Source organism: Tyto alba, unplaced genomic scaffold (assembly GCF_018691265.1).
Source record: "Tyto alba isolate M040663 unplaced genomic scaffold, T.alba_DEE_v4.0 Super-Scaffold_1, whole genome shotgun sequence".
In the NCBI taxonomy this organism is placed as follows: domain Eukaryota; kingdom Metazoa; phylum Chordata; class Aves; order Strigiformes; family Tytonidae; genus Tyto; species Tyto alba.
In genome coordinates this window covers 12,819,327-12,838,072 of record NW_024881261.1, presented here as the reverse complement: position 1 = coordinate 12,838,072, position 18,746 = coordinate 12,819,327, and the positions used below count along the sequence as shown (strand labels likewise).

At 41.1% G+C, this 18,746-nt stretch overlaps 1 protein-coding gene across 4 annotated transcripts in view; it reads right to left on the bottom strand.

Annotated features, from left to right (window-relative positions):
- Positions 1-1,331: 1,331 nt before the first annotated feature.
- Positions 1,332-18,746, bottom strand: part of SORCS1 (sortilin related VPS10 domain containing receptor 1) — a 305,446-nt gene continuing 288,031 nt past the window's right edge. Inside the window, exons 24-28 of one of the 4 annotated variants that reach the window (XM_032988691.2) lie at positions 10,381-10,480; positions 4,845-4,950; positions 4,494-4,654; positions 3,052-3,170; positions 1,332-1,714 (exon numbers count right to left, since the gene is read on the bottom strand). In XM_032988691.2, coding sequence (XP_032844582.2) covers positions 1,658-1,714; positions 3,052-3,170; positions 4,494-4,654; positions 4,845-4,950; positions 10,381-10,480 — 543 coding nt within the window. In that variant the 3' untranslated portion in view covers positions 1,332-1,657. The remainder of the gene's footprint in view (positions 1,715-3,051; positions 3,171-4,493; positions 4,655-4,844; positions 4,951-10,380; positions 10,481-18,746) is intronic. The other 3 variants (XM_042790410.1, XM_042790397.1, XM_042790403.1) reach the window with 3 other exon arrangements.

The window sequence follows — 18,746 nt, the reverse complement described above, 5'->3', positions numbered from 1 at the left end:
CAGAGAAATTCAAACCCACCACCATCACCACCAAACCCCTGCCCCAGCACTCTGGGCAATACCAACAACTCTGATTTTTCCTGTTTTTGTCTCAGACTGCCACGCGCAATGTCTATTGAACAAAATCCACTCATGTCAGAAATCAGGGTGCCTCCTGAGTGTGCTACACTGATTATGAACTGGCCTCTATTTGCCTTCACCCAACATAGTTAAGTAAGTGTAGATTGGTTGCTGTATTTCTCTCTTTGCACCTCAAACCAAAACCCTGGTGCTATGTTTACCTGAGTTGAGTTGGAAATCAACAGCTGTAATGGCCATGGGTTAAGCTTCAGCCAGATATCCAGTGTCTTGGGAGGACTTGTTCGAGGTATGATAAGCCTGATTTCCTGCTGTTCCCTTGCATAGTCTAGGTGAACGTGTCCTGCAACAACATTTCTAGTTGCAGTGTAAGATACAAGCTTAACTTATTGGTAAGAAATCAAATCTTGTACAAGAGTGGTTCTGTAATGCTGGGACTCAAAATGCATGGCAACAATCTCAGGCCGAATCCTCCTTTATTGTCCCTCCTCTGCTCAGAGTGGCAGGAGTTTGTAAATCTGCAACCAAGGGGTGTTGCCAAAAAGACCATAGGGAACTGTGCATAGAGCTTTCCCTGCTCTCTATTCTATGGACAAGCTGTCTTTCAAAAAATTGACAGGCCTTGGGGTGACTCCCAAAAGGCAGAGATCTCATGGGACTTCCCCACACAAATCCATAAATCAGCACTCAATGCAGCTGAGGGTGTTACTAGGGCTTTCTCTTAGCCAAAATGGAAGGTGTAAGGCTGGTACAAATACAGTGTAAATTCATGCTGGCAAAAATCTCCTGCAACTGCAGTACGGACAGACCTCCCTGCCTGTAATGCATGCAAGTTCTGTTCCGTTCAAGGTTAGGAGGCAAAAAGTTATCTTTCTGTGGTGCTATCAGTGGGATGTCTTGGTGTAAGCAGGCTAAAAAAGTTGTTTTAAGAAAGAGCCTGGCTTTGCGGTTGGGATCACCCACACTCACACTCAGCCTCCTTGAAGCCGTGGGGCACAGGCAGCAGCTGCAGCTAGAGAAATGAAGGGCAGAGCCTAAACAAAGACAAAAACCAGATTGACCAAGAATATTTTCAGTGCCTTTAAACTCCAGTGTGATTTTTTTTTTGTGTGTCCTATGAAAGTCTGCTGGGGCAGCTAGCCCTCCCGCAGCCCAAAGTGCTAACAGAGCAGTTAAATCTAATGCCAAGAACCCTAAATGTTCCCTCCCACCTCCCCCAGCCCTTCTCCCCCCACATCCCAGCCCACCCCTCTCTCTAAAGAAGAGACCCCCATGCATAATCTTGGCCTATATCATTATGAATTTTCTACAAATTAGAGACAGATCAGAAAAAAGAGAGTGGAGGGATGAGGGGAAGGGCCGCAGGAGTGAATAGTGGTACTAGTTCCTCTCCCCCCACCCCCCACTAAAATTGAACACCTGTACAATGCAGTTCCACTATGGTCTTGGTATAATGTCCACATGCACAGGCTTAAAGCTAAAAACCCTTTGTCATCTGAAGAATTAAAAAGTCCAAATGCAGTGATCTCTCCTCTTTTTTTTAGATATAGAGATATATTGGTGTCCTCAATTCAACCATTTACATAGGTAGGGATTTCTTTTGTGCTCTGGGGCTCAGCAGCTGTGGAAATACTTCCTGTGACAAAGAAAGAACAAAATAAGAGATTCAGTAAACAACAAGTGCATTTAGCCAAGGAAGATGTTTGAAGGTATCACCCTGTTGGCCTTTGGGAATTCAACTGTTCCAGACTGACATGTTCTTCTCAGAAATGTTTTCTTGTCATTCAAAACACTGAAGGTAATGTCCTGTTCTTTTGCTAATGAAGATGATTCACTGATGTTGAACAGAAGAGGGAGAGGCCAGAGCAGAGGGGTGGAGGGAAGGAGGGGTTGAGGTCCTCAGAGGAAACATGTAACTCATTTGCAGTGATAAGGTGTTGAGATTTCATAAATAACTTTAAGCTTGCATTTCCAAAAGAAGAGTCTAAACCACGCTCATCCAGAAAATAGGAACTGTGGTTTTTTGCTGCCAGAGTTTGCAGAGAAAATTAAACGATCCAGGGACATTAATTCAGATTGCTCCAAGGAAGGATCCCTGAATGTTAGTCAAAAGGGTTGAAAAAACCTGGCTTCTGAACAAGCATATAAAAGAGAAACACCCAATTACAGTCTTGCTTTGTTTTCCCAAAAGAAAGAAAACTCATTAAAAAAAGAAATTGCTGATTTCCAGAAACAGATGAGGTGGTTGTATAGAAAAGTGAAGAGCCTTTGCACTTTCTATTCTGTTCACACCTAGGTCCAGACCTTTTCATTTTGTCAATGAGCTCTGATTTAGTTTCCTCATTTATCTTACTGACAGGATGGAAAAACACTTACAAAGTTTGTCAGACTGATTCCTTTTGATAGAGAATTGAGTCTATGTATCCCACACATTTACCTTTTGTGCTCGCTACTGCAGTTACAGGTGCAAACCAAAGAGTTATTAAAGGTCAATTTCTGGTTCAATACAGTGTCCAGTAGCACAACTGGGAAACACACAAAATGTTGGCTATTGTAGAAAGCCAGAAATGCTATAGTTGCACCAAATGAAAACTTACCCCCAAAATTGGCTTTGGACTACTCTTATCGTAGAGGCTTCAAGGGTTTAGTTTCTAGCATGAGCAGGAACAGTTTTGAAGGTACACTGAATAGAGCCAGCAGGTGACTGACTCTTGCCACTTCAGTGTAAGTGACCTGTGAAAATATGTGTGTCCCTACCTCTGGAACAACATGAACCATGGTCATTACATTCTTTTAGCAAGGGGAAGTTCAAAGCCATTATAACTCTAGAAAGAGAGTTCCTGAAATTGGGTGTTTCTCCCTTAGCATCTTATATCAATTTTTCTTTGGAGACTTCTGGGGGGAAAAAGAAAAAAACAAAACAAAACAAAACAAACAAGCAAAAAAAAATAATTGGTAAAGTTTAGGACCCACCGCTCCGGGTCTTGGCTTGAAACCTCTTGGTGATCCACAAGCCTTTTGGAAGTCCTCTGTCCAGACTACCTTGGTTGCATTTCCTTTCCTTGGGTTCTGGACTGTGGCCTGGGGTTGCTCTGTATGGGGAACACCACATGGGAAGGTTGGTCCCCTCACTCCATCCTGTGTTCTGCTAAGCAGGGATGTCCAGGTCTGTTGATGAATAGCTGCTTAAAAGCTTTTAATAGCTACCAGATCTCTCCTTAGTGAACAAGTGAGGAGAGATCAGTGTGGGTTGCAGTGGGGCTTCCAGCTTAGACATCAGTTTCATCAAGAGACTTTCTTCTTTTTCCTCCAAGGTTGTTTCACAGGCCACAATCTTAGCACATCACATTCCCTCCTTTAACTGCTCTTCCCCTTGCTCACTCTCTGCAGCAGCTATGACTCCAAGCCTGCTTTAGCAAACCCTCCCATACATTTTAAGGACCTCCTCAGGTGGGATCTAAGGTTTGATTAAGCCAATGAAACTGTGCAAATAAAGTATCTCAGATACCACTGTGCTTCACTCAGCAAGTCACAACATCTATAAACTTAAATAGGTGTATGTCCTTATTTCCAAGGGTCCTGTACTGTACCTCTTGTCTAGGCCTGCAGAATTGTCACCTCACAAGTGAAACTGAGCAATGCCTGAGCAATGCTGGCTTTAGCAGAACATGTGCCCAGGCTGAAACTGCCCTGCTCCATCCCAAGACTTTTACTGTAGTCAGGGCAACAGAAAACATATACGCTTGAGCAAATGTGTGACTGATCCCAGTATACCCACGTCAAGCTTATTCACTTTAGGCCCTATGAAAATCTGCTTTTCAAATTTTCAACCACAGAGGAATGTGGGAAAAATCAGCCTGGGGGCAAACCCACCCAGCTGTCCAGTGCTGAGCTCCCAGGTTTTGCTCCATTTCCCTAGGAATCAGCCAGGCTAGCATTGCTGCTGTCAACAAGGTCTGGCACAGAACAAAGGCCACAGCAGTCAAAACATCAACAAATATTTTAGCTTTTATATCTGACTTACCAAATCACCTGCTCACCTCCATGTTCCCAGTGAAGGTGGCTGAAATCCTCCTGGATGTGGGGTTTAGCCCCGCAACTATATCAGCCCCAGCAAATAAATTAAATTGCCTTATAGCGCAAGTTAAGTGCTGGCAGGATATTTCAGAAGGGGAGGGGATCTACATAGAGCAACTAGGAGAGAGAAAAAGCCTAAAGTTGTTCCCCTCCCTTTCATTACATGGCAGTGAGGGATAGGGAAGAGTTAGCAAGGTTTCCTGTAGCAAAACTAATGCTGCAGCAGAAGAGGATGGGAGGAGGAGTGTGCAGGAATACGGGAAGGGGAGAGGCTGAGAAGAAGGTTAGCCAATTATGTCAAGAGTCTGACCAGCTGCGGGATGCTGCAAGTTATTTACCTATGGGCTGGACTTCCAACTTCTCATCTACTAGTTGCTCAGGGCTCATCAGCTCACTTTGAGGGACATTAGGTATGCTTTCCCTCTGACTGACTGGACTGACCATCTCTTGATCTTTTTCATTCTGCATCTGTGCATATATATTAAGGCCAGGAATCTTCCTAAAACATTAACAGAAACCATCATTGTGGGGTACTCTGGAAGATGATGTAGTATCAGCTTTTACAAACCAAGAAACAAATCACTGTGAAAAAAAAAAAAAAAAAAAAAAAAAAAGAACAGAAAAACAAAACCCAAACCTCAGTGAAAGGCAGCAATGGGGAGAAGGAAATGGCTCAGGGAGGGTCATACCTTTTGAACTTGTAGATTACAAACACGGCTAGCCCCACAAAAACGACAGAGAGGAGCATCAGCATAGCCGAACCACTGTGACTGGGAGTAAGGTCCACCAGGGGAGCTGCAAGAGAGGGGGAGAAGGTTAGAGCCACCCCCAGGCTGGAGTGGAAGTTGCTCCCTCCAGAAACAATTATTCTCAGCTTATTGCACTTGTAGCAGGCCTCATCTGTCCACACATCTTCAGGGCTTCTCTCTTTCTAATCCACCTGGGAAGAAACCTGGGTTCAGACCACTAGTGGTGCTCAACCCACCTCTTGATGTGAAGTCCCATAGCTTTATCCTTAGAGTCCTCTCTTCTCTGACCTGTTAAAGGACTGCCTGAAACATAGTTTCTCACATTGCAGACAGTTACCTAAGGCAGCTGCAAATGAGGTCACTTAGAAACCAAAACTGGCATTTTCCCGATGATCCTGGAGCTATCCGTGGGCTAACTTGTCATGTTGACTTTCTATTTTGCTTAGAGCTAATTTGGGTAGTTCTCAATACATAGTGAATAATGAGCAACTGGCTCCTCAATTCCACTGAAGGAATGGTGCTCCCCACAGGTATTGTTCTCTGTTCAGTCCTGTTCCTTCCTGACCAGAAGTGCAGTGCCCTTTACAGACACTGCCTCAGCATCCATGCCTTATCATGGCAAGCTCTTCTCATACCTCTGACATTTCCAGTTTCTTCCTATATTCCCTTCCTACGCTTCTGAACATGTTCTACTCTCTTTCCCCTGGTGCCTTGCTCACTCTTCTACAAGTCTTCCACGCAAGAGGGTGAACAGGTTCAAGAAAAAAAAAAAACAACACATCAATACCAACTCTAATCAAACAAAAAGTCTCTTTGCGCTTCTCCTCAGAGTTTTGCTCACAACCTTTCATAGCCCCTTGCAAAATAAGGGCACAGAAACCAGCCAGAAGCATGGCTTTCCCAGAAATACAAAGTAATTTGTATTAAATAGTTTCCATCACTCACACACACACACAAGAAGAAAAACACCTAGCATCCAAAAAGGGACACACATAGGTAGTCTCAGTTGTTCATGCAGACACTAATAAAACACACTGTAGACAGACATGAAGCTATAGCTGTGCCATTACACAGAGCTAATGCACACAGCACATACATCCACTCTGACTGTCTCTACCTGGCATTACACACAGAACAGGTAGTGCCTTCCTCTGCAAGGCAGTGAAAGTTAACTTGAACTGCTGTCATACACATCCTCTTTCCTTTGCCCCTCCTTCACATGCACTGAACAGATCGATCCTAAACTAGAGCCAGGAGACACAAGAAAACACGCACACACAAGCAAATACTTACTCAGGCACACACATCACATGCACACATATTTTCAGCTGTCACACCCAGCCTGATAAAGCCCAAATTTACACAGAGAAGTGAAAAACTTCTTCCCAGAGCAAGCAGTCTATCCTCAGGAAGGTAAGGCACAGGAGTAACATGATCCGCTACTATGAATTCCTCACACATCTCCACTCTGTCCCCTTTGTGCCTGTATTTTGTGGGTCTCTGCAGTTCTGTGGGATGACAAAGTGGCTCTCCAACCGATTCAGGCTCAGCATCACTCAATGTTCTTGTTATAAAGCTGCACTGAGAGTCTGCTAATAAACAGCTGTTTAGCTGTTTTGTGAGGAATATTGGTATACTTTACTCTGCCTTAGAGTTGAGGTTGTTGTCTGTTGGGTTGGGGACATTGGTTTGGTTTCTTTTTCATGAGTAGAAGGAATGACCATACTGAATGGATTGCAATCTGTTGTCCGTAATTGCCATAAATTAATCCATCCTCCAGTGTGGCCTGAACAAAGAAGATGGAGGTGTGAAATGTGCTGAAGACAATGCCTGTCATTCTTCTGTGCTACATGGAATGCATATGCTCACATACAGCACACACACACACACCCCACATACACACATGCGCATTTCTACAGGTTCTGCTTGAACATCCACACCAAGACAGTTTAGAGACCTGCACTTTTGTTCCCTGCAGCTCCTCTGTTGCAGAAATTGCTGCTGTGCATAACCAGGCACACACACAGGGAGGACCATACACGTGCACTGAGGCATGAGAACATAAATGTAGGTATACATATACATACATGTGCACTTGCAAAAACACATGAGCTTTGTGGTTCAGTCAACTACAGCCGATAGCTACCCAGAGTCCAATAGTTACAGTGAAAAGGCTGGGAAAGAAGAGAGACCATAGACCAGAGCAGCACCTCTGGGCCATGTGCATCCCCCTGGATTGTGTTTGGTAGGGACTGCTTCTGGTGCTGGCTTGTGTTCCAGGTTTCCTTGCTTTTCTTTATTTAATTTTTTATAAAAGCTTGGATTTCAAAAGGACAATTTGTCTTCTTCCTTGACAACCAAAACAATAGTTTCTAGCAGTGAAGTAAATCTCTCTTTTGGCATTTTGTCAAATTCTGAACTATTCCCAAGTTTTGATGTCATGAAATTGGGCCGTTTATTTAAACAGGGAACTGAGTCATGACTTCTGAAGCTTGATAAGGAGCCATATTCCCTGAAAGACCTCACAGTGGCTGCTCTCTGGGCTTTTTAATATCTAGTTTGGCAGTCCAGGCTCATTTTGCATTCTTACTGAATCATATTTCTGCAAGAGACAAAATCCTGTAATGTTCCAGTAGGACACTGTGAATGAAGCCAGTTACAGCAATCACATCTCACCAGCGGCTTTGAAGAGAAGTACAACAAAGCCTACCTTGCAGGACAAATAAGTGTTTCCATCTCGTATGGACAAAAAGTACTCATTCCTGGTGTGCGTGTAAATACAAATAAAATTGTGCATCTTCGGTGAGCACAAAGATCATGTATTTACATAGCATGTATGAGCCGAGCACCCTCTGCTCAGACTGCACCAGCAAGAAACAGGACAGCATGGAACTTGGCTTAAGAACACTTGGACACTCACTGACTGCAGAACGAAGAAGGCACAAATACCTGTAAGCCCTTTCATTTATGTTCCAGAATCCATTAAAAAAACAAACAGCTGGAACTCAAGACTGATCTTCTCATAGACTACTTTTCAAACACAGGCTCAGCCTAACATTACTTATTTCTGAGAAAATATTCTGCATTTGCAAAGCATTCTGCATCTTAAATATTTACAAGAATATCGCTCTATTACTCTGGGAACTAGATAAATATCCCTGTTTCACTGAGAAAGCAAGCAGCTTTTCAAAAACCATGTAATAAGCCAGCACCAGAACTTGGATTTAATTCTTGCCTGTCTTCACTTTCCAACTCTACTTTTATTCTTAGGACATCTTCTGTATTCTGCACTGCCGCTCACTAATATTTTGTTTGCTGACTTGATTTTTGTCTTTAGTAACAGCAGGGTTTTTTTTTTAATTCTGACTGTACTGGCAGTCTTCTATGATTCCTTGGCGAGGCAGAGCACACAGACCCTTATGCAAACCCACCTTTGTACCTTTATGCATCTTTGACAATGTCTGCCTTTTACAATCTTCAGTATGTGTCTGGAGGCCATACTGTTATTTAGCGTGGTAGTATGCCACACTGATAGGGCCTGCCTTTTGGTACTTTCAGGACAGCAGACAAAGTACTGTAGCCCAGAAAAGTGCTACCGTACTTCTACTATCCAGCTTCAGGACTGGAGCTACCCAGCTTTTAGGCAGCTCTGAGCATGGATGGAGCAGCTGGGGACCCTGTGTTCTCCCTCATACATTGATGCCCAGATTGACTCTCAAAAAGCTGCAGGAGGCTCCTATACAGCACAAAACTTGGATCCAGATTAATCTTTTATTAAAGGCAGAGCTGGATATGTGATTTTAAATGTAATCTCTTTCCACTACATGAAATAAGGAATGTCCCTTCAGTAAGAAGAGGTAAAGATGAGCCTTTCCCAGGAATATCAAATGTGATTCCTTCTAGCTACAGTTTTTCAGAAAAGGCCTACAGGATATTCAGGGCTAAAGTAGTTATGTCTAAATGTTCAACTGGGATTTGATCTTGACTTTAATGAACATTGTCCAAAATGGAAAACAGCCATGTTCATTGGCAAACTAAATGCCCAGAAAAAATTTCAAAACTGGTGAGCAATTACAGGTAACTACACGTTTGAAGCTCACAATAAGATGCTTTCAGATATGCTTCTTTTAAGAGATAGGTACTAAGCATTTTCTGAAAGCACATATACTATCACTGGTCATAGTTGAAAATTCAGGCCAAGGATTGCTTCTCTGATAACAGCTATTATATAAAATGTATATGAATTTAAATCATAAGTGTGAAGTCATTAAATTCTTCTGTGTCATGTCTATTACTTCTTTTTTTTTACAATCTACAGGAGAAAAAAAAAATCAAACTGACTTTGCAAGCTTTTTTTTTTTTTTCTTTTTTTCCTTTAGAGATTACTCAGCTGTGCTGCATCTCTGCTTTTTTATGCTTTTGGTTCTAACATGTCTAAAAGTAAGCATCTGATCATCTGTTCCATAGCTAATGGAAAGAAGAAATATGCAGCAATATTCCCAGGGAAGATATTAACAAGTTCTGCTTAGGAAAAATTAAATATTGCAAACACCAAGGCTGTCTTCTGAGGGGATTTAAATGCACTCTCATTACACCCTTTGTTAACAGTCCTTTTTTTCTTCCCTTTATGGACAAGGCAGCAAATGGACTGACACCAGCTTGGGCAGACCTGTTCATACCACAAAAAGCTTTCTGAAGAGCAGTTTGCTGGTACAAATAAACTGAGAATTTTAGATTTCAAGTTAGCAAAAGAAGCTGATACCAACTGATCAGAATTACCAGCAGCTCATGGAGAAAAGGAATTCCTACGAATCCTGAGCATGGATTTGTCTGTCCTATCTCTTGTAATAGTTAAATAGGGCCTGTTCTGTAAAATGAGGGTTTAGCATACAGAATAGACAGAGATGCATGTAATTAAATATCAGAACTTTGGAGATGACTCATTTTGAGATAGGATTAGTTAAAGTCCAAAATACTTAATCATATATTTGTGCATATGTAAATTGATTCTAGTCTTTCAGGCTGCTGAACAACTTCTGAGCTGTGATTAGTTGCTTTGAATGTTTGTTGACTCTAGAATACTTGAATATATCCAAGGCTAGCTGGTAACCTTTGCACTGTGTGATCGAGGCTGAATATGCCATGGTGCTGCTTAGCTGCTGAATACTTCAAAGACAGACAATAAGTACACATTTCTACTGCTACTTATACTGCATTTCCAACAACAGCAGCAAATTTTTACACATAAATAAGCAAAATGTTTAGCCATAAATGCAAAAGTCACTATATCTTTTGGCATGATAAAGGGGAGGTGGAGCAGGCATATAATGTCTGTCCATACACTGAGTTATTATTGTGACATAAAAATATGAAATGTTTAAAATACAGATAATAGCACACTAATACAATCAATTAATATATTGCTTGATGTACTACAGAGCAACAGAGAGGGTGTACACAGAAAGAGGATACTGACCTGCTGTTAAATGGGCTGCGTGCACAAGGATTCGAACTCCTGGCTTCAACTCAAAATGGACCAGGTTTTGGTTCAGTTTCTGGACCAGTGTTTCCGAAATCTGGAAAAAAGGAGAAAACAAGAAATGCATTTGTTTCTTGATCATTGGTTTAGATTGCCAGTGGCAGCTAGGAAATGGAACTGCATGAAAAGTAAAGATTTTGCAGAGGTGCCAGACTTTCCAAGCATAATTTCCTATTGCCTTGCATAGGAGGAGTTTGTAAAAGCTGAACACATCTTCCAGTACTATGTCCAGAGTGGTTTGTGTACAGCTAACAATGACTGATAGCAACAAGTTACCCTGTCACACTTCTGTAGGAGCAGCCCAGCAGCAAAAGGGAATTGAGTCCCAAAGGAACATTACACCTACAAGTGTAAGTGTCTGCAGGACCAGCCAGCAACAGCACACCAGTGAACTCCATTTACTATTCAAGCAAAGAGAAGCATTTAAATTGTTAACACTCATTCACTCATAACTAATAACTTTTTGCTCATTGACTGACCAGCTCCATGATCTTAGAGCAAGTTCATAACATGTGATATACCTGAATCAAAATGAATTAAGTCCTTAACGCAGCTTGCACTGAAATTTCAAGTCCTAAACCAAATTTCATTTCATCCAGCTCTGAGTTTCAAGCCAGCTGCTCCTCAGTCCTTAAGTATGTACCAGAACCAGTTCAAATCTGAAAGTGTTTACTGACTGCTGAGTGTGGCTTAAACAAAATGCACGTGACATCTATTCTTATGGGTTACACAGAGAGAGATATGCTCTTACATTTTCGCTTTTGTGGGAGAGACATTCCACAGAGCTTTTAGATCACTAGATTATCTTGCCATAACTGATGACAATAGAGCTCTAGCAGAAAAGAACCAGGCTACTCCTCCTTAAACGACACAAAAGAAAGAATGAATATTTACTGAGATAAGACCCAATGAAATCTATATTTGTACAGTGAAGAAATCAAGCTTTGGTCCAATCTGTTGGTAAACATTCATTTTTTTTAAGTCAGTTTGTCACAATATGCACAGAGCCACCTTCTCCATATTGCGCTTAATTATATCCAAGAAGTTCCAGGCATGCTACCATTAAAAGCAAAAAATCCAGATAGATTAATCAAGGAATGGAAGCCTATAGACATGGTGTTGATAGTTTGTTGTGTGTCTTTTGTATGTTCATTTGCTAGATGTTTCATGTATTTCACATTTTCTTACACCAGTGATCAGTTTTTCAACTGAACATAGCCACTGTTCTGCATGTTGGTTTATTAGGGAGACGTGACTGGAAAAGTGCAAAAAGCACCCCCACTCCATAACCCTTAATATGCAGTTGCTGAGAACGTCATGTTTTTATAGCCATACCAAGATCAAGAGGAACCGTATTCTAGTGCTCACTGCTTAATTTAATTTGTTTTAAATAAATCCTTATTCCTTCTTGAAGATTAATGAAAAATTGTCAGAAAAAAAGAACATTCCAATAATTTTTACACCATCTTTTTCATGTTCTTCATTTTTGTCTGGTTGAGTTATTTCAGCAAATGCTACCCAGATATGATTAGATGTTCCTTGGCTACTATTCATCACAATATGAGATTTATTTGTCTTTTTTATTTTTTTAACATTCTTAATGGTTCTTTCAATACTCTTGGCTTATATACTTAATTTCTGGCTGCCAATGCCTTGAATAGGTGCCGTTGGCCAATATCAATTTGGCAATAACTCTTACAGGCATTTTATTTGTATTTTTTAATATATCTCTTTAAAGTTTACAATTTTTTCATGGGTGCCAGAATGAGCAGCAAATATATTTCTTCCAATAGCAAGAAAAAATAGCACCTGCTTATAAAGAGCCATCTGCTGAGTTCAGAGCAGCAGGGATGGTGACACAAAGACGTGCAGTACATGAAGAAAGCCTGGGAAGCAAATTATATCCCTCTTTAAGAATCTGAGTATATTAATAACCAAGATTGATGACTAGAAAGAGTACTTCATCTCTAAAACTGGAGAAATAGATGCAGATCAATATACTGTAAACCTGGTACATTAATGGCTCATGGAAATAACAGAAAAAATATCATTCTGGACATTTCCAGTCCCAAATATGACCTAACAACTCTCCTCCATACCCCCGCAAGAATTATCTTTCATTGTGCTCTGAGAGAGATCCTGATGTTGCTGGGGCAGCTGAGCCTATTAAAAAAAGCAACCACAAGACAGTAAACTGAAGAAAGGAGCCAACCACATTGTGACATTCATCTTCAACACATTGTGATAGCTGCACAAAATGGTCAGGGAAACAGTATAAGTAAAAACCATATATGATGCTTTCTATACAAAAAGAGGCTTAATGTGATGTATAACTGAGAATGCAGCTAGTAAATATTTCTATCTAGTATTGGAGAATAGTTCCATCAATGACTTGGGCAAGAAAAGGAAGAATATGAGAACATCAAGAAAGTTGGCATGAGAAGGGACCAGAGACTTTGTTGGGCACCAGTGACATGAGGAACACAGATCTCACCTGGCCTGCCTGGGGACTCCTGCAATGCAGAGTGGAGAGGGCAAAACAACAGCACCAGCAGGGACATTACAGCTGAGAGCTGCTGTGGCAGCCTCCCAGCAGGCAAGCTGAGTATGTGAGACAAAGCTCAACCAATATTCTTTTCTGGTGAGCTGATGAAAAGGAGTAATAGGAAAGGGGAGAGATAGTAAGAGTGAAATAGTAACGAAAAGGAAGAAAGTCACAACTGAAGTTTATTATTACTGTATTGCATTGTTACCTCATCATGAATGAGGACTTGACTACATCCTGTACAAATGCCACTTAGAATAAAATGATTTTTGCCTGAAACCGTAAGTATCTCAGCAGAAGCTTGAAATAGCCATCACTGTTTCAGGACTATATGCAAAGTGTCAGAACAGGTAACAACTGTTCATGCTGCTCAGAGCATACAGCATATTTCCTTGGCTCAATTAATTATATGCTCTCCCAGTGGCTTTTTGGGTGCAGCTTTTTTGTCTGGGCCTTTATGGAACCTGAACAAGTCAAAAAACTAATAACAGCCTGAGACCTTCAAAAGCGCCAGAAGTTCTTGTGAAATTCAGACATCTGCCTTCCTCAGGCAGCTCTGGAGATTCCTGACACACACTTCTAAGGGAAGAACAGATGCACTCAGACATGTTTTTAAAATGTTTGCTTGCTTGGTACAATATTTTCATTTCTCTTTACATGGAAAAACAGATTTTCTTTGAAATAGACATATAGACAGTATAGAAAGAGGGAGAAAAGGGCATTACTGTACTTCTAAAAATTATCTGAAATAGCACACACAGTAGTTTACAAACATCAGTACTTGAGGTGAATGAGCAGGTTACACACAGCTAACGGGCCAAGTTCACATTGGAATTGGACACTACTCTCCAATGTTGGACCTGATGATGCTTCTGGTCCTCATGTGGTCCCAGGGGGATCTGTGAATTGCAGATCACTCAGGACACTCACTGTGAGATTGAAGAAGTGAGCTCTTCTGCCTTTCTTATTCTTTCAAGTCTATTTCTAGCTCAGTGGATCACAGGCTATTTGACTATTACCTAGAAGTGGTTCTGATTCATATAATTTCTTTACAACAGTAATAAAGTGTCTTTGAAGTAAATCTCCAAATAAAGACTAATCTCAGTCACTGAGGTGATGAAAAGGTTTCAATGGGAAAACTTCCGGGTCTTGTGCCTCTCTACTTCTGCATTCCAAGTGGTACCATGGATACACTTTTATTTAAAAAAGCAGATAAAGAAACATCAAAGTACTTTGGCCTGTTTCAAAAATAGCTATGCAACTCCAATTAACATCTAGACCTCCAGCTGGGTAACAGGTTGGCCTCAGGCCTGTCCCTGTTCCCCTCTCACTCCTGGAGATGCAACTAATTCAGTTGAAGACAAAACTTCTTAGAATAGCAACCTCCTAATTCACAGTCTTCAAGAGTCTCCCTTGTGAAAATAATTAGCTTTCAGAATTAGTTTTGGTCCTTAACTGAGCCTCATTGACTTTATCTGCTTCATTTGCAGAATTAAGCATGATGTGCAAAAATAATTCAGTAATAGAAACCATTCTTCATGTATCATTTTTCATCAAAGGACACATAATGAATAATAATAACAGCCAGTTTATGAAGGAAAAAAAGAGATTCCCATTTAAAAATGGAACAAAACGAAAGTTAATTTGGCTTCTCTTAGCATTTTGTCAGAATTAGGACTGTGAAAGAACCATGCTCATGAAGAAACAGAACTCTCACTCAGAAGGGCATTTTCCCATACCCTTATTGAATTTTGAAACCTCTGGTGTAAATTGGTTTAGACTAATTGAATGTGATTCAACTGTGCCAGTATGTACTCGCTAGGAATCTAGATAATTTTATAGATACTGTGTAAGGATCTCAACTAATGAGTGCTACACTTCAATTCATTGAATAAATCAATAAACAACTAGGGAAAGAATTATGCACATTGATTGGTAGGAAGCAACTTGAACCAGCATTACAAAAATGAATCAGGAGTCAGGGCAAATGTGGATTACTTTAAACTGTGTCGCTTGCCCTGCATAACCTTGGTTACTTCACATGAAGGCTTGCTTGCCTTAGCACTGAGAAGAGCATAATCAATGACTTACAGGGTCCAGCAGGAATTTCGTGAGATCTTTTAATGAAAGATGTTAAATTCAAGCAGCTGTTAGTATCCAGAGATACCATGAGAGCACAAGGCAAGTCATTTCTATGGTTACTCTGGGACAAGAACTGACCAACAGATACAAACCCAGAGGGAACCTGGGCATAAAAGCCAGGATCCACTTTAGATGAATAAAGGTGACCAGAAGGAGTCTTGAGAATTAAGGGCTGCTCTGTACACTGAGCAAAAGATGAGAAGGTGAGAGGGCTGATAGTGACATGGTAGGATTTAACTCAAAGATATTAAGACAAGATATATAGATAGCCTCTTCTACAGCACACAAGCAGCTGATAAAAGCTGGATACAGAAAAAGCCCTTGGTACAAGGTATTCTGGTTCACAGTATTACATTCTCTCCCCACCTGCCTTTACTTCTTAAATACTGTCTCAACCTTCCCTAAGCACCCAGCAGAAGACTTGGTCTGCATATGAAGGTACAGATGTTAAAAAAATCTCTCCTAGTAAACACTAGATGATTTACTCCTCTTCCTGGAATTTAATTTCCAGGACTGATAGGCATCATCTTCTGTTAGATTGGAAGGTGTTCACTGTCATGATCCTGTTGCTAAAATATTTTGATGACGGGCACAGCTGAAATACATCAGAGGAAAGAAAGGTAGTGAAAGTAAATATTCTAAAACACTAAAACTTAGGAGTGTGGGCGGAAAAAAAAAAAGTATAAAAGAAGATAGAAGGTGCATCAGCTACAATGAAGAAGAAAACTAAATCTCTTTAAGGAAAGAATCCTTAAAAACAGGCTTCCTAAATGTCACTCTCTGTAGTGATAAATTCACCAGAGGTACTTCAGCTCCTCAGTTCATCACTGACTATTTGATATTCAGTCATCCATGTCATTTCCCATCTCTCTCGCTGGATACAGATACTGGCCACAGCTGCAACATGTTCAGCACAGTTGGCTACCAACCAGCTGGTGTTGCCATTTGCCAAAGACTCCATCATGCTTGCTACATTGCTGATAGCTCTTTTCAGAGAAAAGATTAATAGCCTCAAATGTCATTAAATAGTTGGTCCTACATCTATTTTGTATTCTGCTTTTATGGTTATTTTGAACAGGCCAGGTAAACGCATGCAAATGAAGAACTAAAGGGAAACACATAAAAACACTAAACCTTTACTTGATATGAAAATATCACTTTAGAATTCTCATGTATCTTCTGCTTACATCCCATTTGACAACCAGGAGACACATTTGATACGTTTGACAAAAAGCCTCCACTAGCAAATAATGTGGAGAGAAGATAGTTTGTGAAAAGTACATATAAAAAGATAAACCTTCCCAATATTCCTATAGAGTAAGCCTGTACACTGTAATAAATTGAGTAATCATATCTGTGTGTTTGCATGACTGCCCTCCACTGAACTGTAAGTAGAATATCTTCCTACCACATACTAATTTTGAATTTGATTTGTGCTAAAAATTACTCAGAAATGCTACTAATTAGAGGTTTGCCCTTCACTGAAGAGAAAGAATTCAGTGCTTTTGAAGCGGCAGATCTGAATTCTGCAATCATCACATGCACCGAGCTTGTCCATAAACATGGTGTAAAAACTGTATGCCAGCCTAAGTGGCCAATGGCAATTCTGGGTGGCTGTTTTTGCAAGATTTGGGATATTTTAGTGGTGTTACAGTGACGACATGCAAATCAAATAGCAGCGTTTTAAAACTGCCAATTATTCCTACATTTTTAAGCAGGTTGGTAGCCTGTCCTCAGTTACTGTGAAATGAAGCAGGGGAACCAAGTGACCCAGTTAAGAGGAAAAAAAAAAAAAAGGCAAAGTCACAACATTCTGGTCCCAAATACAAGATTTTTTGAATATGCAAAATGTTTTGAGATTCGGTAGGATGAAAAGGCCTTTTGATTTTTATGAAGCTGTAAAGAGTAAGTTTAAGACTGACTACAGAAAGTGGAGTGGATCAAGCAATCTGATGTCCTCAGAAATTTTGTATTTATGTATTAGGTGGAATTGTCCCATACTTCACATTGAGAAAACTTCCCCAGCCTCATATGCAGCATTTTTTTTCAGCTGTCAAGAGCAGTTAAACTTTTTAAAAGGTACTTTAGTCTCTCATGGGAAATATCAGGAATGCAGAGTTCACATTTTTAAATGTAATCTGCAAACAGATATGACAATAATTGGTACTATGTGTACACAGAAAGAATAATTTGGGGCACTTGAATGAGAGTGGTGCATGAGCTCAAGGAGAAAATGACATCTACCCTCTAACCACAGTCTCAACAAGAGCCTAACACACAAATGCACCACCATAATGGAAGACTGCATGGAAATCTGTATTTGTCAAGTGTGATGCAGGGCTTAGGACAACTTCCACAACCCCACTATTACTGTACCCAACAATTAATGGCTTACTGTGATTAGACATATGAGTGACAGAGTAGTATTATAGACTTTGACAAATGGGAAATTAAGACCTAGATTTTCAAAGGACAGTGGACAGGTAGCTGCATCTGAAGTCAGTGAGAATTATGTACCCAGAGACCACAGAGCGGCTGGACAGAGAGACCCAGAGGTATGCTTAAAAAGCCAATTGAGTACGTACCAGTGTCCTGGGTTGAGTGAGTGGTAGGGTTTTTTTGGTGGCAGGGGAGGGGGCTATAGGGGTGGCCCCCTGTGAGAAGCTTCTTGAAGCTCCCTGAACTCCAAGTCAGCTCCACCTCTGTTTGGAAACTGAGCCCATCAGCTGCGCCTCTGCGATAACGTATTTAAGAAGGGACGTGGTGACGGGCAGTCGGACTTGTGAGGAGGAGCTGCTGCAGCTGCATGAACACCAAGGTCAGTGGAGGAATGGAGGAAGAAAAGAGGGGGGAGGTGTGACGGAGCAGAGACCCCCCTGTATCCTGTGGTGAGACGGCAGGGCGCCCCCCCCCTGCCACCCATGAAGATCTACGGTGGAGCAGACATTGATTTATGGCCTGTGGCTTCCGCCTGGATGATCAAGGTGCTGTGCAGAGGATGAGCGGAACACCAGGACCACAGAGTGACCCTTGACTCTGTTCTGGTAACTGGCATGTTAATGTGGCAGATTTCGGGATGAATCACCACATCCATGTCATCTGACCTCAAGTATATATGCTGACTTTTGGAGACTCTAATAAGGGGGGAAGAGAAAGAGGGGGGCTATAGCACACTTCATTCTCCTGGTCTATCTGTGCCTACAGTGTGCATGGTGGGTTTCATGCCCTTCTGTGGTAGTTCACTCAGTTTCACCAATTTTTGATTCTGAGAATGAGTTACGTTTTCCCTCCCTTGGGTACTGAAACCAGGGCTTTTGCAGAATAGAAACGGAAACTTCTGTAACTCCTTTCCACCTGATCTACTCTGACTGCAGGTTTTCCAGGGACAGAAACTATTTGTCACTGTGTCTCTAGATAGGCTCACCACAAGTCTCAGGTTTGGAGAGCAGCTTCCACATGTGATATGACACCATGAAAAAAGGAACCCATATAATTAAGTGCTTCCTTAAGAAACATTATTCCATTGCAGTGCTTGTGCAAACTATTTCTATTTTGTTCCTGTATACTTTGAAGTTTCTCTTCCAAATTAGAAAAAATCATCCAGAACTATAACTCC